Source organism: Hemitrygon akajei, chromosome 1, assembly GCF_048418815.1.
Source record: "Hemitrygon akajei chromosome 1, sHemAka1.3, whole genome shotgun sequence".
Lineage (NCBI taxonomy): Eukaryota > Metazoa > Chordata > Chondrichthyes > Myliobatiformes > Dasyatidae > Hemitrygon > Hemitrygon akajei.
This window is the reverse complement of record NC_133124.1, coordinates 137,218,966-137,241,437: the sequence shown is the minus strand read 5'-3', so window position 1 is coordinate 137,241,437 and position 22,472 is coordinate 137,218,966. Positions and strand designations below refer to the sequence as shown.

Sequence of the window (22,472 nt, the reverse complement as noted above, 5' to 3'; positions counted from 1 at the left end):
GTGCATGCATGTGCAAAATCCTCAGTGAGCACACTCCGTCACACCAAACAAATGTTAATACTATTCCATAACCCAAGGTAGAACATAGATTTAATAAACTATCACCAGTTTTGATTCAAAGAACAGAGTGCAGAGAAAAGAAAGTGGAGATCATGTTTGAAGTAGCAAGTGAGAAATAGACATCTTGCAGGGTGGAAGCCATTTGAAAAAAAAAATTATCAGAATTGAGTTTTATCTCAGCCATCAAAAAGGGAGTTTAAGCCAAGTGGCCATTCTGTGAGTGGCCAAGCTTTGGCTCAACAGGCTTCAGCGAGAGCAGGTGGAGGCTAAAGATGCTGAGTCTTTAGAAGTTAGTTTGTTGATTGTAGAACTTAAGCTTAAGAAGGTAGAGCCTAAGTTATAACAAATGTAAGCAGGATGGTAGTTCAGGCAGTGGAATGCTCTTCTTGTAAGATATGGGACTGCAGGGGACCTAGATGACTACATCTGTTGGAAGTGCACCCAACTTCAGTTCTGAATGACAAGGTCAAGACTGTGGCTGTGAAAAAGACGCCAGGATGGTGTGTTGCCTCATGGTCCCAGATGTCTCAGAATGTCTGCAAAATATTCTCAAGAGGAAGGATGATCAGCCAGGGTTGTAGTGTACATTAGCCCCAATGATATAGGTAGAAAAGGGGAAGAAGTCCTGTGCAGTGACTATAAGGAGTTAGGGAAAAGGCTGATGAGCAGGACCTACAAAGTAGTAATCTCTGAATGACTCCCAATGCCACATGCTAGTCAGGGCATGAATAGCATGATGGTACAGATGAGTAAGTTTGCTGAGGATCTAGTACAGGGGCAGGGTTCCAGATTTTGGAATCATTGGGATCTCCTCTGGGGAAGATACAAATTGTTAAAAGAAAAGAAGACAGGTACAACTGAATCCCAGGGGGACCAATATCTACAGCAGTCCTATGCCAAGTTCAACACTGACTGGCAACTCCTGCAATGCCATCTGTGTATCTGCCTGTGCCGTTCCTTCACATTCATCTACTGCACAGGAAGGGGAGCCTGTTACATGGGCAACAACTTGCTCTCCATATTATACTGCCCTGGCTTGTGTATCACTTAGACAGCAAGAATGCAATACCCATTGTCAACCCCAACCAATGGAAGGCATCTCCTGTCTCAGCTGCATTTATGGAGGCAAAAACAAAGTTTGTGTCACAGGAGAATGGTATTTCAACAGCACAAGGAAAAGAATGAGAATATGGATCTAAAATCTGTGATAGTGTTGTTTTCTAATGAGGAGTTGTGACTGGGGGTATACCACAAGCTCAGTAATGGGACCTTTGTTTGATGCACATGAACGGCTTGGATGTGAAAGTAAGAATAATAACTGGCATGTTTGCAAACTGTACAAAAATTGATGACATCAGAAACAGAGGAAGCTTGTATAAGGCTACAGCATTATCCAGTTTGGATGAACAGTTGTGAGCAGAGTAATTGTACTTAGAATTTAATCCTGATTAACATGAGGTGATGCATTTTAGGAGGGCAACGATAGTAGAGCATATGCAGTAAGTGGAAGGGCCCCGGGGAGTACTGATTAATAGATGGTCCTTGGGTCCAAATCTCAAAATGGGGCCACACATGGGATGGGTGATGATGAAGAGATATGGGCTGCCTGCCTTCGTTAGCTGTGCCACAGATAGGAATGCCTAAAACAAAAGGACACGGATTGAAGATAAGAAGTAGGAAGTTTAGAGAGGAATCGAGGCTTTTTTTTCCTGTTCCACACAGAAAATGGTTGGAATCTGAAATTGCCTGAATTAATGGTGGAGGCAGTGATTCTCACAGCATTTAAACATTTGATTCTCCAAAATATTTTACATGATTTTCTACCTGTATATTGAAATTGCCCAGGACTGTCATATTTTACATACCTTTTCAATCTCCCATTTTAATGAGATACAGCACAGAATATGCACCTGAGGCTCTTCCTGCCATGCTACCCTGCAATCCCAGAACAGTTTACAATGGCCAATTAGCCTACCAACTAGTACATCTTTGGACTAGGAGGAGAAACCGGAGCACCTGGAGAAAACCCATGCAGTCATGTGGAGACCATACAAATTCCTTACAGGCAGTAGCAGGAATTGACCCCAGGTGGCTGGTACTGTAAAGCGTTGTACTAATCACTATGCTACCATGCCACCCTTTTCTATCTCCCTTTGTAATTTGTAGCCCACATCCTGGCTACTGTTCAGAGGCCTGTATAGAACTCCATCAGGGTCCTTTTAACCTTGCAGTATCTTAACTCTACGCACCAGGATTCTGTATCTTCTGGACCTTTATCACCTCCTTCTAAAGATCCGATTACATTTTATTTCTAACAAAGCCACCTCACCCCCTTCACTAACCTGTCTGTCCTTTTGATACAATGTTAAATTCACAGCTGTAATCTTCTTTCAGCCACGAGTTATGATACCCACAACTTCATACCTGCCAATCTCTAACTGTGCTACAAGATCAACTATATTAACCCGTATACTATGTGCATTTAAATCTAACACCATCTGTTCTGTATTCATCATTCTCTTCAATTTTGCCCCCATGTTACTAGAAGTTAAATTCTTATGTGTGTTGCCCTTAAGGCATTTATTTAGCTTTATTACATTTTAGCTTTAAATAATTTGTTTGTAACTATTTTCTAGTTAAAGGTTGATAACGACGTTGCAGTATTGAAGGTAAATTCATTATCTGTGATGTTTTGCGTCATGTGATGACTTCACACCCAGTTTCGCTACGTCTTGTGGGTAAGTTCCGGTTTTGGAGGATCGGGAAGGTGGGGGCTTGCGTGTGCAGGATCAACACGAGAAAAACTCCATTTCTACCCGCTAAGAAACATCATAGAAGCAACACCGTAAGTTCATATGACAGTCAATATGTTTAAGTAAAAATGTTAATGCTGATTCTGTTAAAAGAAATGACAGTTGATGAGGTTTATTTTCTTGTGCTATTGAAAGCATTGCTGGAAAGTTTGTGTTGGAGTCTATCTAAAGTTGTTGATGGGGTAGGCAGATTCTAACTGAATATTGTACTTTAATGAGACTTTAATGTAATATAGTTTGTTGTAGTTTTACTTTTACAAGTATTTACGATGCAAATGTGATGCCAAGAAGGAAACAGATATATATTTTGTATTATTTTATCAACAGTTTTCACCATACATTAATGTGGAAGAGTGAACAGTAAACGGTTAATCTTACTGTGATCCTGTCTTCATTGACTCTGGCTTAACTTGGTGTTTAGTCAGAGTTTCAACACACTGCACGAGAACACTACATTATCCCTTTGTAAACATTGTCTTTTTATTTATTCTGGAGACTTTGTAATCGCTCCTGAACTCTATTTTCTTCCTTTAACCTCACTTTTCCAAACTGTTGAACCCACTATTTAGTTTAAAGACTCACTTCAACCCAAACCACTGACTGCAATTTTGCCCTTCTCTCAGTTTCACTTCACATTGTATCTATTTGCATCCAAACTGGCCCAATCTCTGCCCTTATTACTCCGGTTCCCGTCCCCCTGCCAAGTAAGTTTACACCCTCCCGAACACTCCGGGAAAACTGCCCAAAAGGATATTGGTCCCCCTCGAGTTCAGTTGTAATCCATCTTTTTTGTATAGGTTATACCTTCCCCAGAAGAGATCCTAATGACCCAGAGACATGAAACCCGCCCCCTGCACCAATTTCTCAGGTATTTGGCATTCATCTACCAAATCATCCTACTCTTACTTTCACTGGTTTGTGGCACACGCAGCAATCCAGAGATTACTAACCTTGAGGTCCTGCTTTTTAGCTTTCTCCCTAACCCACTATATTCTCTATTCAGGACTGCAACTCTTTTCCGACCTATGTCATTGGTACCATGACTTCTGGCTGTTCACGTTCCCACTTTAAAAAGCTATGGATCCTAACCTTGGTATCTGGGGGACAAAATACCATCTTGGCATCTCTTTCACATCCAAAGAATTTCCTGTCTGCTCCTCTAACTACAAAATCCCGTGTCACTTCTGTTTGTATCTTACACCTAGGTTTTACTAAATTTTACCCTGTCCAAATCACTTGTACTGTGGATGGCCAAGGCAATGTTAGGGAAGTAAAAATCTCCCATTCAGTGCATCCAAGAGAGTTTACTGAAACAGCTCACCCTTAGTCTCAGGAGTATGAAGTGCACAGATGGGTTGAGGTTAAGAGGAACAAGGTAACAACTTCATTGTCAATTCAAAGATTATCAAAAAGCATTGATCGGCTTAATACTAAAGGTCCCATTTACACCAGCTGTAAACATTTGGGAGCTTAATGTCATAATAATGATTTCACCATTCAAAGCTCAAAGTACATTTATTATCAAAGTATGTCTACTTTATACAACCTTGAAATTCATCTCCTTACACGCAGCTACAAAGAACCCAACGGAACCCATTAAAAAAAAAGACCAAACGCCCAATATGCAGAGAAAAAGAAGCAACTTGTGTCAACAATAAAAGCAAACAATAAAAGAACTGAAGTTCCTGAAAGTGAGTTCATAGACATTTAGCCAGGCACGACTCAGGAACAGGTCACAGCCTCAGTTCAACACAGATAAGTAAACTTCATGGAGCAGCAAGCTGAACCGGCCCATCTATCACCTTCTTTCCCAACACCCCAACCTTTTCAATCTGGCCTGGCACTTAAATCATCCAAAACTCAGATTGTTCCTTACTCTCAAGATGGTGCCCCGCCTGCTCAATTTAGACCATACCCAATATTTCCAATTTGGCCGAGTGCTTAAATCGATCAAATTTCTGGTCTTTCCTCGCTCTTGGGCCCAGACCAGATCTCGACTCTGCCTTGCCTTAGTTCTGCCGCATTGAATTGCCTCAGTCTACACCAGCAATAGGCAAGCATTAGCTCATTCCCTGCTCTCAGCTCTGGAACATGCTGCCTCGATTCAGCCACAACTGTTGTGCACCTTCAAGACTTCAGTTCACATCACAAAAATGTCAGGTTGTATAGGTGGTTCAAAACCTCAACTTCTAAAGGGAAGTTACAGGCTAATGTTTGTAGTAATCGTTTACCAGGAATGTTATTAATAAAATAATTAGTTGTTTTCTTTCCCGCACATCTGCCCTCACCCCATCTGCCCGCCGCCCCACTCGGGATAGGGTTCCCCTTGTCCTCACCTACCACCCCACCAGCCTCCAGGTCCAACGTATAATTCTCCGTATCTTCCGCCACCTCCAATGGGATCCCACTACTAAGCACATCTTTCCCTCCCCCACCCTTTCTGCTTTCCGCAGGGATCGCTCCCTACGCAATTTCCTTGTCCACTCGTCCCCCCCATCCCTTCCTACCGATCTCCCTCCTGGCACTTATCCTTGTAAGCGGAACAAGTGCTACACCTGCCCTTACACTTCCTCCCTCACCACCATTCAGGGCCCCAGACAGTCCTTCCAGGTGAGGCGACACTTCACCTGTAGGTCGGCTGGTGTGGTATACTGCGTCCGGTGCTCCTAGTGTGGCCTTTTATATATTGGTGAGACCCGACGCAGACTGAGAGACCATTTCGCTGAACACCAGAAAAAGCAGGATCTTCCAGTGGCCACACATTTTAATTCCACGTCCCATTCCCATTCTGATATGTCTATCCATGGCCTCCTCTACTGTCAAGATGAATCCACACCCAGGTTGGAGGAACAACACCTTATATATCGGCTGGGTAGCCTCCAACCTGATGGCATGAACGTTGACTTCTATAACTTCTGTTAATGCCCCTCCTCCCCTTCTTACCCCATCCCTGACATATTTAGTTGTTTGTTTTTTTCTCTCTCTCTCTGCCCATCATTCTGCCTGTTCTCCATCTCCCTCTGGTGCTCCCCCTCCCCCTTTCTTTCTCCCGAGGCCTCCCGTCCCATGATCCTTTCCCTTCTCCAGCTCTGTATCACTTTCACCAATCACCTTTTCAGCTCTTAGCTTCATCCCACCTCCTCCGGTCTTCTCCTATCATTTCGCATTTCCCCCTCCCCCCACTACTTTCAAATCTCTTACTATCTTTCCTTTCAGTTAATCCTGACGAAGGGTCTCAGCCCGAAACTTTGACAGTGCTTCTCCTTATAGATGCTGCCTGGCCTGCTGTGTTCCACCAGCATCTTGTGTGTGTTGTTTGAATTTCCAGCATCTGCAGATTTCCTCGTAGTTGTTTTCTTTGTTTTGTTTGCCACGAAAAAATAGTCGCTGAGTTTCACCAGCAGCATCTTAAACCGGAAATGACTGAAGGTAAGTATATTTCTTCATGGAGAGAACTCTAAAAGTTTGGAATTTGCTGTTTCCAGGGGACTATTGATAATAGATAATTTCAATTCTGAAATCATAAGTTTTTGAATACTAGAGAAACATTTACAGGATTCAAGCAGAAGACATTCCAAAAAAATTCTAGCTTTATTCATTCTTATCCTTATAAAACCCAACGACATTTTTCCCCAGAATTTCTTAACCAAGTTTGAAATATGGAAATAAAATTGTGCTAACTACTCCCAAAAGTGCTGCTGGTCAGTTTCACTGGACACTGGACATGAAGCCCATCACAATTGTTCCATCTTAGCTTGCACCTTCCATACCTCTCACTCATCATTTCAAGATCCTTTTGTTTTTCTAATCCAAACTGAAACCTCATTTACTAATTTTAACAATATTGTAGGCAATGAAAATAAAATTAAATATTCATGAATCTGCCCTGTTGAAAGTATTTCCACATTTTAATTAAAGCCATAACGTTGGGTAGAATTTTATAACTTATGGCAATCACAAAACTTGATTGATGAATTAATTGCTGAAAGTCTCACCTGGACAGCTGCTGAACCATCACCATTTAAATTATCTATGCCCTTTGGAGAGCTCGAATGATCTGGCAGTGCCTTTTGTGCATTCTGGAATATATAATCAATTAGTAATGAATAGAAGTTCCATATTGCTTTGTCAAAAACTGAAACAAATAGCATTTATTTCAAACAACAACACACACAAAATCCTGGTGGAACACAGCAGGCCAGGCAGCATCTACGGGGAGAAGCGCTGTCGATGTTTCGGGCCGAGACCCTTCGTCAGGACCAACTGAAAGGAAAGATAGTAAGAGATTTGAAAGTAGTGGGGGGAGGGGAAAATGCAAAATGATAAGAGAAAACCGGAGGGGGTGGGATGAAGCTAAGAGCTGGAAAGGTGATTGGCGAAAGTGATACAGAGCTGGAGAAGGGAAAGGATCATGGGACGGGAGGCCTCGGGAGAAAGAAACGAGGGGGGGAACACCAGAGGGAGATGGTGAACAGGCAAACAACTAAATATGTCAGGGATGGGGTAAGAAGGGGAGGATCTCCCAGTGGCCACACATTTTAATTCCATGTCCCATTCCCATTCTGATATGTCTATCCACGGCCTCTTCTACTGTCAAAATGAATCCAAACTCAGGTTGGAGGAACAACACCTTATATACCGGCTGGGTAGCCTCCAACCTGATGGCATGAACATTGACTTCTCTAACTTCCGTTAATGCCCTTCCTCCCCTTCTTACCCCATCCCTGACATATTTAGCTGTTTGCCTGTTCTCCATCTCCCTCTGGTGTTCCCCCCCCCTCCTTTCTTTCTCCCAAGGCCTCCCATCCCATGATCCTTTCCCTTCTCCAGCTCTGTATCACTTTCGCCAATCACCTTTCCAGCTCTTAGCTTCATCCCACCCCCTCCGGTTTTCTCCTATCATTTCTCATTTCCCCCTCCCCCAATACTTTCAAATCTCTTACTATCTTTCCTTTCGGTTAGTCCTGACGAAGGGTCTTGGCCCAAAACATCGACAGCGCTTCTCCCTATAGATGCTGCCTGGCCTGCTGTGTTCCACCAGCATTTTGTGTGTGTTGTTGTTTGAATTTCCAGCATCTGCAGATTTCCTCGTGTTTGCATTTATTTGAACTCCATTTCCCAGGGTCACAGAATTTGATTAATATTTTAAAAAGCTACTAATTGTTCAGTTGGGTAGAACACAATTCAAGATTGTTTGACTCAACTTTTCAGAAAAAAATAATTATGAGTAGCTCACAGTTTTTAAATGAAAGGATAAACAATGCCCTTTTCTAAATAAAATCCAATAAACAAAATGTGAAGGCTAAAGAAATCGTCCACTTTGGCTGCTCTCCGCCAAATTAAACTCTTCACTTTCTTAAGTTAACACGAAACCATATTCATTGTGGAGATTATGCTCTACTGCACAAAGGACAAAAGTGAATAGTAACCTTGAAGGAATGGAATAAATTCAGCACTAACTTTTTGTTAATTGACAAAACTAAAGTTAATTTACAGATGAAATTTTGGGCCAATATTGTCAATACTGGCCAAGGTAATACTGAATAACTATTTTCACACTTAAGCTGACAGGTAAATTCAATAGTAAAAGTACTGCATAACCACTGAAGGATTTTCCCATCTAATCATAACGTAGGTGACAATTGCAATTCACTGCTTTTTGTTGGAATAGCACTTGCAGCAAATGCAATTTGCAATTCGTTGAACAAGGTAAAAATACGGATAATATGAATACTTTCACAGCCAAACCTTGAAGCACAATTATCTTTTATTTTGATCATGAATAAAACCTGAGGAGCACACATTTCCAAAATTTATAAACATTTATAATTACCAAGTGATTTACAAAGCAGTTTTTTTTACAAAAACAACAAAGTTGAGGGAAAAAGAAATTAAAGATTAAGGCACTTCAGTGAACTTCCTGCAACTGGTATTCTGGATTAGAAGTGGAAACGGTGCTCAGCTTCAAATTCCTGGGTGTCAACATTTTTGAAGATCTATCCTGGGCCCAATATATCGATGCAGTTACAAAGAAGGCACGACAGTGGCTACATTTCATTGGGAATTTGAGGAACTTGGTATATCACGAAAGACTCCTGCATATTTCTACAGGTGTACCATGGGGAGCATTTTAACCGGTTGCATCACCATCTGGTATGGAGTGGCCACCACAGGATCAGAAAAAGCTGCAGAAAGTTGTAAACTCGGCCAACTCCATCATAGGTACTATTCTCTCCAGCATCCAGGTTGCCTTTCGAAAGGAGTTTGAGAAGATTTGGCATGTCAACAAATACACTCAAAAACTTCCGTAGCTGTACCATGGAGAGCATCCTGACAGGCTGCATCTGGTACAGGGGGGCTACTTCACAGGACCGAAAGAAGCTACAGAAGGTTATAAATCTAGTCAGCTCCATTTTGGATACTAGCCTACAAATTACCCAGGACATCTTTAAGGAGCAGTGTCTCAGAAAGGCAGTGTCTGTTATTAAGGACCTCCAGCACCCAGGGCATGCCCTTTTCTCACTGTTACCATCAAGTAGGAGGTACAGAAGCCTGAAGGTACACACTCAGCGATTCAAGAACAGCTTCTTCCCCTCTGCCATCTGATTCGTAAATGGACATTGAATCTTTGGATACTAGTTCACCTTTTTAAAAATATACAGTATTTCTGTTTTTGCACGTTTTTTAAAATCTATTCAATATACGCAATTGATTTACTTGTTTATCGTTTTTTTTTCTCTGCTAGATTATGTATTGCATTAAACCGCTGCTGCTAAGTTAATAAATTTCACATCACATGATTCTGATTTTCAAAAAGGCAGCATCCATCATTAAGGAACCCCATCACCCAGGACATGCCCTCTTCTCATTGCTATTATCAAGGAGATGATATACGAGCCTGAAGACACACACTCAACATTTGAGAAACAGCTATTTCCCCTCTGCCATCAGAATTTCTGAATGGACAATGAACCCATGAACATTGCTTCAGTATTTTCCCCTCTCTTTTTACAATACGTATTTAATTTTCTTTTTTTATATATATTTATTGTAATTTTGTTTATTATTATGCATTGCAATGTACTGCTGCCACAAAGCAACAAATTGCACAACGTATGCCAGTGATATTAAACCTGATTCTGATTCCGTTTCGGATTATTCAAAATTGACCAACTGGTATTCTGATTACACAGGGCTGATACTCTGATCAATTATAAGACCATAAGACAAGGGAACAGAATCGAGCCATTAGGCCCATCGAGTCTGTTCCACCATTCAATCATAGCTGATCTTTTTATTCTATCTCCTGCTCAACCCCGATTCCCAGCCTTAGCACCCAGAACATGCCCTTTTCTCACTGGTACCATCAGGTAGGAGGTACAGAAGCCTGAAGGCATACATTGAGTGATTCAAGTACAGTTTCTTCCCCTCTGCCATTTGATTCCTAAACGGACATTGAACCCTTGGACACTATCTCACTTTTTTAACTATACAGTATGTCCTTTTTTTTGTACTTTTTAAAATCTATTCAATATACGTATACAGGCAGTCCCCGGGTTATGAACGAGATCTGTTCCAAAGTCTGTCTTTAAGTTGAATTTGTAGGTAAGTTGGAACAGGTACATATGGTTCTTATTTAGCGGCAGTTAGTCAAATATTCCAAATAACAGGAAGAAATGCCTTAATGACACAGTGAAGTGCCCTCAGATTTAGGGAGCAATACACAAGCAAAAGCTTGAGCTTGAAATCCCCAGATGCGTTAACTCAAGTAATAACGTTAGCCTATCCTTCGATGCCTTATGCCCTGGTGCACTTTTTCTTCTCTTTCAAAATGTAGGTCCTTTCAGGCATTTTTTTTCCAAAATAAGCCAGTCTCGTCCACATTAAATATTTGGTCTGACAAATAACCTCCCTCCTCAATAACTATTTTTCAACATTTCAGGACTCATCGCACTTACATCAGTACTCGCTGCTTCACCTTGCACTTTAATATTATGTAAATTCGCCCTCACTTTGAAATGATTGAACCAACCCTATTCGCAACAAATTCTTCATCACAATCACCTTTGCTTGCTGCACATGCAGCTTTTAAATCATTTAAAAGTCTTCAAGCCTTTTCTTGCACTAAAGTAAGGCTAATAGGCATATTATGCTGATCGTCCAACCGCATTATCAATAGCCTTTCCATTTCAATAATTAAACCACCGCATTGCTTAGTAATAATTGTAGCTTTCATCGGAGCAGGGCCTTTCACATGCTCCATTATTCTCCCTTTATCCTTTAAAGCTGTTCCAATCGTTGACCAACTGTAGCCTAATGCTTTTCCAATGACTGATGGTGCTTCACCTCTTTCTGATCACTTTACTGTTTCCACTGTATTTTCAATCATGATCGTTTTCCTTTTCTTTGATGCATTACCAGCACTTGCATTGGAATTACGCTTTGGAGGCATGGTTACAAGGGTAAATAAGAGAAAATTTTAAGCCAAATACAAAGTTACACACTCAACACAGTGTTAACGGCAACGTGATCCAACTTAAAATGGCAGACGGCGTTCTCCTTCCTCGAGCCGACGAACTGCTGAAGCCGCGTAATGTTTTCAAATTTTTAATAATAGGCTTTATGGTAGTCCATTCGTAAGTACGAGTTGTCCGTAAGTTGGACGTTCGTAACCTGGGGACTGCCTGTACTGTAATTGATTTACTTGTTTATTTTATTTAGTTTTTTTCTCTTCTAGATTATGTATTGCATTGAACTGCTGCTGCTGTTAAGTTAACAAATTTCACGTCACATGCCGGTGATAATAAACCTGATTCTGATTCTCCCTGTGACCTTTGATGCCATGTCCAATCAAGAACCTATTAACCTCTGCCTTAAATACACCCAACAACCTGGCCTCCAATATGGCAACAAATTCCACAAATTCACAACCCTTTGGTTAAATTATGATTAAGCCTTGGTATTAATGTTTAACCACAACTATACATGGCTTCACTTAACAGATGATTGAACTTTTTCTAGACTGGATCTGTAAATAGTACTCTCAAGCAGGAGAAAATGGTTTGCTGAAGAATATGACCTTATAGTTGCAGAAATGTACAATATAGCAAGAGATGATTCCGTCCACTGCTTCTATAAGCTTGAGAAACACCAGATTATCTTAAAGCCAACTCTTAACCTCATCTTTAAATATCCAACTTATATTACAATATTTAGAAATCAGGTTTCACTACCTCTTCAGCACTGGCTTCTTCTTTCTTATTTTCAATAAACCATAATCATAAATTATATACCCAAGCCCACCTCTGAGCAATGATCCCCAGACAATGACACCAACTATCTTCTGTCTAACATCCAGCCCCTGATTACGTTTTGCAACCCATCAAAGAGCCAAATTTTGTCTCCATACTTCCCTCAGAACTTTGCATCTTACTTTTATATTGTCAAGTCTCTGTTCCTCAACAAGCTATCTGCTGGAGAAACTGGTTTTTTTTAAATTTCCTTCAGTCCTCACTTACAGTTCTTGATAAGGAAATAAGTTCATTCGAGGAAAACATCTCATTAACTGAAAACGTATAAATCAACAGTGTATTTCCCATTGCTATTAACATAAAAGTTCTGTTTAGTTATGCATTTGAAGTTAGTAACACTTAAAAGATATCAACGCAGATACCTGAAATAAATGCATTTTATTTAACATATCTGAGGAGAATAAAAAACATCTCATGCACTTATGTATGCTTTCTAAATAGTCTCTAACTGACAGAAATTACCTCGAAGGGTCTTGCTCAAATGGATATATCCACTGTGGGAAAATCCACAACCTGGAGTCACTCTCTCAAGGTTAGGCCTGACCCAAATTCTCTGATGACTCAGCAATAGTTCAGTGTATAAAGGGAGGATAGGAGAATGCATATAGGGACCTGGTGGAGAACTTTGTCAAATGCTGCAGCTCAACATTAGTAAGACACAGGAGATTGTGATGGACTTTAGCAAGACTAAGCCTGAACTGCTCCCTGTACTATTGATGGTGAGGACCTACAAGTACCTCAGGGTGTACCTCCATGACAGATGAGTGGAGTACCAACACAGAGGCTGCATACAAGAAGAGCCAGATTTGCCTCTACTTCCTGCAAGCCTCTCCTTCACATGTGCTACCAGTCTGTTGTCACCAGTACACCCTATCCTCATTATATGAGGATTCACAGTTATGCGAGGAACCTATTTCTACCAATGTCTCCTTATATGCGTCCAAAACTCACAGTTATGCGAGGAGCACTGCTTTCCCACCAGTACAAGTCACGTGCGCACGCCTCACAGTCTCACTGTTGGGGTGAGAAGCACCGCTTTCCCGCCAATACAAGTCAAGTGCGCGCGCCTCTTGCGCTCTTAAACTTTTGTTGGTTTTACCTATGGTGCAGTGATTCTGTGCTTGAAATATTTAACTATGCCTCCTAAGTGTCTGATTTCATGTCCTGGGCCATCAGCCGAGCATCAGAGAACCGCTTTAACATTTGAAAAAAGTTGGAAATTATAAACAGCGCAGCATCAGGTAAAGGTAACACAGCTCTTGGACACTACTGCCGGGAACAGAATTGTGCCTTTAAAGTTCTTCTATTGCTTGACAATGCACCAGCATCTGGGCAGCATTCATTGTAATATAACAGTGCCTTTCCTGCAGCCCAACACAACATCATTGATTCAACCACTCGACCAAGGTGTGATCCACATTCAAGTTTTTTTTTACGGCGAACTATCTCTCAGATGCTGCAAGCAACAGATGATTTTGAAAATCCCAGGTGTTTAGCAACAGTGAGGGAATGGTGGAAGTCGGAACACTTGGCACAAATGGGGATGGACATGGACCTAAGTTTAGAACAGAGTCAGCATTTCAGTCATTCCCTGCTGTCAACCCTTCTTCCCCACAAGCAAATTTATGCCGAAAAACAAAATACTGCCAAGCAAACAACTCTCACCACTTTCTTCTCACCAGTTTCTTCAAACTGGTGACATCTCCTGCTGCCGTTCTGTGAGTCTTCCTTCACACCTTGCTGTGCTCGATGTCCACCTTATCCATGTAAAGGTGCCCAACATAACAACAACCACTCATCTCCCAGAGCGAGCACACCTGCCACTGTTGGTGAGTACACCCTAGTATGTTAACTTCCTATGATTTATTACATTGAATATTACCTTAAATTGATTAAATATAATATAAATGTTGCCTTGTGATACTTCTTTGTGTCGTATTGGTATGAAAATGTGAATAAATTACAGATAAAACATATTTAGGAAGCCCTCTGGAATGTATCCCTATTTTTTCCATTTAAATAATTATTCACATTATACATTGACTGTGAGGAACGTATCCCCCGCATATAACGAGGATAGGGTGTAAAATCTTCTATGCGGTTGTGTGCTGGGGCAATGGCATCAATACAGCTGATGCCAACAGGCTCAATAAACTGATTAGAAAGGCTGGCACTGTTACTATAAGACACATATAATAACTAGACACATTGGAGGCTGTGGTAGAATAAAGGACCCTATGGAACATCCTGGCAATTCAGGACAATGTTTCTCACTCTCTGCATGCCAGTTTGACTGAACAGAGAAGCACTTTTGCTAATAGACTAAGACAATTGTGCTGCTCTAAAAAGTGCTATAAGAGGTCATTCTTAACCTTGGCCATTAGGCTAGTCAACCTATAGCTGGGGAAATGATGACCACCCCCCCCACCCCCAGACTGTTTTTGGTAACTTTTTATTCTTTCTACTTCTCTAATATTTATATCTGTGCAGGTGTAATGCTACTTTGACACTCTTAATTTCCTTTGGGATCAATAAAGTATCTATTTATGTAACAAGGTAAACTGATCCAGCAAATTTGAAGACAACATCAGGATTGGGGGTTTTGTGAACCACAAGGAAGGTTATCAAAGCTTGCAGTTTGACCTTGACCAGCTCAAATGGGTAGATGGAACTTAATGCAAACAACATTGCACTTTGGGAGGACAAACCAGGGCAAGACTTACACAGTGAAGAGGGGCACTGAGGTGTGCAGTAGAACAAATGGACCGGGGAAAACAGATCCATAGTTCTTTGAATGTGACACCACAGGTAGGTTGGGTCTTAAGAGTTTTTGGCACAATGATCTCATAAATCATGAGGATAGGAGGAGAAAGAATGAGAGCCGTTGGATCACAAGGAGAAAGAAAACAAAAATAATTGGGCAAAGAGGGGGAGTGGAACTTGGAAAATTTAACATTCATGCCATCAGACTGAAGACAACCAAGACAGAATAAGAGGTGATGTTCTTCTAATTTTGTTTGGCCATTATCTGGCAGTGAAGGAGGCTGTGGACAAACGTGACTGGGTGGGTATGGGATGTGAAGTTGAAATGGCTGGCCACTGGGCAATCCTGGCTGGCAGAGCAGAAAGTGAAAGTGCAATCCCTTACCTACAGCAGGGGATTAGGGAACTGGTGGGCTATGTGGAAACTTGGTCCACAAACGCATTTCCAACTTGTCTGATTATGAAGAGTACACTGGAATGAAACCCTGCCATAACTTGAAGCCCCTTACGTCTGCAGACAGATATGCCACAGATCTCAGCAGAAGATCATTCTGATTAATAGAATGGGTTGCCAATGGGCAATGGGCAATCATAGCCAATGGGCAAAAGGGTTGAAAAATGGATAGAATGGACTACATTTTGTAAAGTTCAAAAAGATCTATGGATAATGTAGCTGTATGATCAAAATGATGTGTAAAAAAATAATCAAAAATGCAATGTAACAGAAGAGATACAATTTGTCCCACAGCTTGATTTGGGATGCTAAGTTTTTCTGCACACTTTACCTCTGGAAGAATATATCTGCTCGCCCATCAACCCTCTGTCTACTTTGCTGCCTAAGTCAGCAGTGAATCAATGGTTTTAAACTCTCATGACTAACTCCCTGTACATTCTCATCTTTCCATCTTAGATCTCTTCTAAACATAGAACACAGAATAGTACAGCACATTACAGGCCCTTCGGCCCACAATGTTATGCCAACCCTCATCTCAAACCATCTCAAAAAATCTGAACTTCTTCCATTCTTCATGCAAATTTAATTAGAGCCATAAGGTTGTACACCTCAGAAATGGGCCCTTCAGTATTCAATCAATCATAACCTTATGAGGTCATCCATCCCCTCCTTTACTCCAGACAAACTCAAATTACCCAATCAAGTCCCCAATCCAATGTCCTCTGAATCACCACTGCACTCTTTCCAGTGCAATTACATCCTTTCTGTAAAGTGGCAACCACAACAGCACACAAAACACCAATTGTGGCCTAAACAATGATTTGTCAAGTTGCAAAATAATTAACATCTAAAAGGTAGCAAAGCACAGCACAGGAACAGGACCTTCAACCACCGTGTCTGCAGAAACCATGATGTCAATAGAGAACTAATCCCACCTGCATACATGTGACACATAGCTCTATTCCCTTTCTGCTCAAACTTATAAATGCTTTTTAAACATTGCTATCATATCTGCTTCCACCATCTCCCCTGGCAGCACATTCCAGGTACTCACCTCCTTGTTTTAAAAAAATAGCTACATATGTCTTCTTTATACTTTCTTATTCACCCATTTCCCAGTTTAAACCTATGTCTACTAGCATCTGATGTCCATCCTGAGAAAAATACTGACTGATGATCTACCTTGTCTATGCATCTGATCTTGTATACTTCTACCAAGTCACCATTCCAGAGAAAACAACACAAGTTTGTCTAAGGGCTCCAAATAGTAAATTCTCTCAAATCCAAGGAAAATCCCCAAGAACGTCTTCTGTGGCCACTCCATATCCTTTCTGTAATGCAGTGACCAGAATGACACATAGTACTCCAAATCTGCCCTGACCAATTTCATACAGGGGCAAATGACTGCCAGAAATTTCTGCTCAAAGCCTTAATCAATAAAGGCTAGTATGTCGTAGGCCTTCTTTACACCCTATCTTCTTAGATTACCACTCTTACCTCTGGACTTGCACACAAAGATCCCTCTATGTATTAGAGTTGTTAAGTGTCCTTCCATTTATTGTATATTTTGCTCTTACATGTGACCTCTCAAATGCCACCTGCCCGAAATAAACTTAATTTACCATGGCTCCTGATGAAGGGTTTCGGCCCGAAACATCGTCACTACCTCCTCCCATAAATGCTGTCTGGCCTGCTGAGTTCTGCCAGCATTTTGTGTTTTTATTAATTTACCATTTCTCTGCTCACATTTCTATCTTGTCTACATGCTGCTGAATCTGTGACACCCTTCCTCATTAGTAGACACAAAAATTGGTGAAGTTGAGTAATTTGCCCACCTGTATGTTCATCAAAGTCATATATCCATATCATAGAGCACTAATCACTGTAAAATGCCACAAGTCACAAACCTCTAATCAGAGTAACAGCTCTCCACTACTATCCTCTATCTTCAAAAGCCAAGCCAATTTTGAATCTAATTTACTAAGTCTTCATTGATCTCATGTGCCTTAATTCTCTGGATCAACCTGCACAAGGGACCTTGGGGAATGCTTTACTAAACTTCATGTAGACAACATGCACCACAGTAGCATATTAACATGACACTAGTATAGCTTGTGCATTGGGGTTTGAAGTTCAATTCTAGCGTCATCTGTAAGGAGTCTGTATATCCTCCCTGGGTGCCCCGGTTTCCTCCCACAGTCCAAATACATACCAGGTAGGTTAAGTGGTCATTGTAAATTGTCCCATCATTAGGTTAGGATTAAGATCTAGGTTGCCGAGGCAGCGTGGCTTGAAGAGCTCTATTACTAAATCAATAAATAAAGTCCACTGCCCTACTCTTAATTGTCTTTGTCACCTCCTCAAAAAATCACTTAAGTTTTTCAGCACAAACTCCCACATACAAACCCATGCCAGTTTGTGTAGTCTATGTCTATGCTTTTGCAGATGAGAATGGACCCCATCACTAAAAATCTTCTCCAATAATATCCCTACCATGCATTTAAGAAAATATGCCTTCTATCCCCTGATCAAACATGCCATATACCAGAGTTGCATCTTTCATAGAACTGTGGACTTGGATACAAGGATCTCTCATTTCATCCATAATCCTTCATGCTTACCTTCAACTTCCAAAATCAGACTTTCCTCCTCGCTGACAATATCTCTTTATGCTCATGGCTTTGTGGCTAGGTACAGCTCAAACACCATCTATAAAATTCACTGACGACAGCACTGTTGTTGGCAGAATCTCAAATGGCAATAAGAAATATACAGGAGAGAGAGAGAGAGATTGGCTGGGTGACTGGTGTTGCAGCAACCACCTTACATTTAACATCAAGACCCAGGAATCGACTATGGACTCCAGAAATGGAAAGTCGGGAGAACACATTGAGGAGTCAGCAGTGCAAAGGATGAGCAGTTTTAAATTCCTGGGTGTCAATATCTCACAGATGTGCTATGGAGTGCATTCTGACTGGTTGCCTAGGCATCTGCTATGAAGGTGCTACTACATTGGATCGAAAGAGGCTGTACAGGATGGTAATTTCAACCAGCTCTGTCACAGCAAAACTCTCCCCAGCATCAAGGACGTCATCCTCAAGGTAGCAGCATCCATCATTAAGGACCCTGACCACCAGGGCATATGTTCATCTCATTACCATCATCAATGATATGAGATGACATGGATGCAATGGGAGGCGAGGACCTTGATACAATAGCTATCACTAAAAAGGTAGTCCTGAGCAAACTAGTGGGCCTAAAGATAGACAAGTCCCCCAGTCCTGATGGAATACATCCCAGGGTACTGAAAGAAATGGCAGATATCATAGAGGGTTTGGTGATAATTTACCAAAATTCTCTGGACTCTGGGAAGGTCCCAGCAGATTAGAAGGCGACTGTCACGCCACTGTTCAAAATAAAAGGATGTAGGTAAAAGACAGGTAACTATAAGTCAGTTATTTTAACATCTGTAGTTGGAAAAATGTTTGAAGCTATCATTAAATAAGTAGCAAGGCATCTGGAAAGAAATGGATCCATCATGCAGATGCAGCATAGTTTCAACAAGGCAGGTCCTGGCTGTCAAACTTACTGGAGTTCTCTGAGGATATAACAAGTGCAGTGGATAGAGGGGAACAGATGGCCATTATTTACTTGGATTTCCAGAATGCGTTCAAAAAGGTGCCACATAAAAGACTTACCTGTAAGATAAGGATAGACAGAGTTGGGGGTGATGTATCAGCATGGATCAAGGATTGGTTAACTAATAGAGAACGGAGAGTTGGGATACATGAGTGTTTCTCTGGTTGACAATCATCAGGGGCTGGGGCTGGATCTGCAGCTGTTTACAATATACATTAACAATCTGGAAAAGGGGGCCATGTGTAGTGTATCTAAGTTTGCTGATGACACTAAATTAAGTGGAAAAGCAAATTGTGCAGAGGATATAGAGAGTCTGCAGAGATATAGATAGGTTAAGTATCAGTAAACACGAGGCTACCCACTTTGGAAGGAAAAATGGAACATCAGATTAGTATTAAAATCGTAAAAGATTACAGCATGTTGCTTGGGAGTGCTTGTGCATGAATCGCAAAAGGTTGGTTTGTAGGTGCAGCAAGCTTTCAAGGTGGCGTTGGTCTTCATTGCTAAAGGGATTGAATTTAAAAGCAGGGAGGTTATGCTGCAACTGTATAGGGTACTGGTGAGAACACATCTGGAGTACTGCGTGCTGTTCTGGTCTCCTTACTTGAGCAAGGATATACTGGCTTTGGAGGCGGTTAAGAGGAGTTTCACCAGGTTGATTCCAGAGATGATGGGGTCAGACTATGGGGAGAGATTGAGTTGCCTGGGACTGTACTTGCTGGAATTCAGAAGGATGAGAGAAGATTTTATAGAAACATAAAATTATGAAAGGGATAGATAAGTTAGAAGCAGTAAAGTTGTTTCCACTGGTGGGAGAAACTAGAATTAAGAGACATAACCTCAAGATTCAAGGGAGACAATGCTTTTCCCAAAGAGTGGTGAGTCTGTGGAATTCTCTGCTCAATGAAACAGTGGCAGCTACTTTAATTAAAATATTTACGACAAGGTTGAATAGATTTTTGCATAGTTGGGGAATTAAGGATTATGGGGGAAAGACAGGTAGGTGGAAATGAGTCCATGGTCAGATAAACCATGATATTATTGAATGGCAGAGCAGGTTCAAGGGCCAGATGGCCTACTCCTGTTTCTATTTTTTATGCTCAAAGAGACAGTACAGGAGCATAAAGACCCACACTCAATATTTTAGGAACAGCTTCTTCCACTCTATCAGATTTCTGAAACAGTCCATGAACACTAATCCACTATTACTCATTTGCACTATTAATTTTTTTAATTGTGACTGGACTTTTTATTATTTCTTTGCACTGTAATGCTGCCACAAAAACAAATTTGGTGGCATTGTGACAATAAACCTGATTCTAATTTTGAAATAGAACTGCATTTCTCATTATTCTGCAAACCTGCTTAGTAATAAGCAGATCACGCAAAGGAGAGTTGGTGGATGTGGTTACTTGGATTTTCGCAAGGCCATTGACACGTGTCCCTCTGAACCTTGAGGCTATGTCTCCTACCATGGGCGGTTCCAGGCCTGGCTGCAAAAGGAGGAGGTTTGGGCATGGGGGTAGCAACCCCATCCCATAAAAAAAACCAGTGTGACAGAAATGTCAGAAGTTCCAAAGACCTTCAAATCCAAGGATCTTCAAATATGGGCTATACCTTGAAAGACTGGCTTGGGACAAAGGACTCCAGCGAGCTGCTTTTAGCCTATGGCATAGTAGAAGAGATGGGGTGGTGAAGTAGTAACTTTTATACCTTTGATTACCGAAATTTCTAGAGTATTCAGTTTTTTGTATTCTTTCAGCTCTTAGAACACTTCGGCTTAAGAGTTGAAGGATTCTGCAATCGTCTCCAACAAGTGTTTTCTGAACTTTGAATGGTTTCCATCAAATTTTAAGGTTCACAGTTCTGGTCAAAATGCTAATTCCATCTAACCTTTTATAAATGTTAAACACCTCAATTAAATTATACCTTAATTGCCTTTACTTAAAGGAATCTAGATTGATGCAAGTAGTTACCTCAACTTCATTAGCAGCTATATAATTTTGATCAATCTTCATTGTGCTCCCATTGAAGTCAGTACCTTTCCCGCACTAGAGAATCCAACGCAAAATTCCAGATGGGACCTCCATCAATTAATGTTGATTTTTTTTTTGGGGGGGGGATGAACAGTCAGTTAATAATTCTCGCATAATGCAAACTCCGGGAAGTTTACACAATGTACCAAACTTCAAGGTCCTTTCAGCCCATCAGTCCAATTAAACACAACATATCTGAGGGGTCCATGTGTAGCTCATTGAAGCAACTATTTTCATTATCCCAAAGTAGAGGCTGTGGGTAACGAGGGAGTTAAAAACCAGTTAATGTTACAGCTTCAATTGACATAGCATTTCTATTTACCAAGTCTTGTTCAATGTCTTTCAAAGGGAAAAAAATACTGAGAAAGGATCCAGGACGGAAACATTCGCAGTTTTCTTTCCATAGATACGAGCTGACCTGCTGAGTGTTTCCAGCAATGTCTGTTTTTGTATGATTAAAAATTCACCTGGTCACATCACAAAACAAATTGTCACTCAAATATCAAACAGGATTTTCAAAATGACATCTTGAAGAATTTCAGCTAATGTCGTTAACTACTAGGCCGAGGGGCGAGCTCCTGCACTCAAACATTCTATAAATAATTGTTAGCATTTACAATTACACTCCTTGACTGGAATTGTCAATTGGTTTCAATTTAATGTTACATCAGATGTACTACAGTAAGGCAACAAAATAGTCATTTAATAGCTCAGTCTAAGTTTAATAAAACACACAACATAACCAAGCTCAAGATGTTAACATTAAGTTAGTCTTTGCTTTGATGTATTAATTTATAAAACATGCATTTGTGGATATTATTCACATCAGCTAGTATTCAAGAGCAATACCTGGTTAAGATTCTACAGCAAACCATATATTGATTATTTAAGGGTTTCATTATTCTGTTGGAGGTATGAGCTGAGAATTCCCATATTTAAAGTTCCCATTCTTCAAGTCTAAACAGACACTTAAAGCTCTATTTGGGTATGTTTGCAAAGTAGACATCAACAATACCTAATGAAACCCCTAGATAAACTCAAGGTTCAGTACTAAATAAATGCCTTGGAAAAAAAAATGCAAGCTTCAAGCAACATAATTTTCTCTTCCAAAATGCTTCTCCTACACTACCATGGCATTGCTGGTAGGGTGGGAGGACTCACCACATTGATATTCAGCGGTTTAAGCCGCTTGATGCTTTCCAGAGCAAAGATAGTGTACTCAGAGAGAAAAGCAGGCTCTGTTATCATCTCGGCCAACAGCTGTCTCGTTCACAAACAGAAAAGGAAACAAAGAAATACTCAGGAAATTATGGAAATCTCAGTAATAAAATAACAATGCGTTAAACCATATGTTCCACACATTATATTAGAATTTGTTTTTTCTAAAGATCCATTG

The 22,472-nt window shown here is 40.8% G+C and overlaps 1 protein-coding gene across 5 annotated transcripts in view; it reads right to left on the bottom strand.

The window, feature by feature from the left end:
• Positions 1–22,472, bottom strand: part of golga4 (golgin A4) — a 206,774-nt gene that overhangs the window by 156,301 nt on the left and 28,001 nt on the right. For 3 of the 5 annotated variants that reach the window (XM_073052403.1, XM_073052411.1, XM_073052419.1), the window contains exons 3-4: positions 22,238–22,336; positions 6,869–6,952 (exon numbers count right to left, since the gene is read on the bottom strand). The exons of 1 other annotated variant lie outside the window; for it this stretch is intronic. In XM_073052403.1, the coding sequence (XP_072908504.1) occupies positions 6,869–6,952; positions 22,238–22,336 (183 nt within the window). The remainder of the gene's footprint in view (positions 1–6,868; positions 6,953–22,237; positions 22,337–22,472) is intronic. One more of the 5 variants, XM_073052429.1, reaches the window with a different exon arrangement.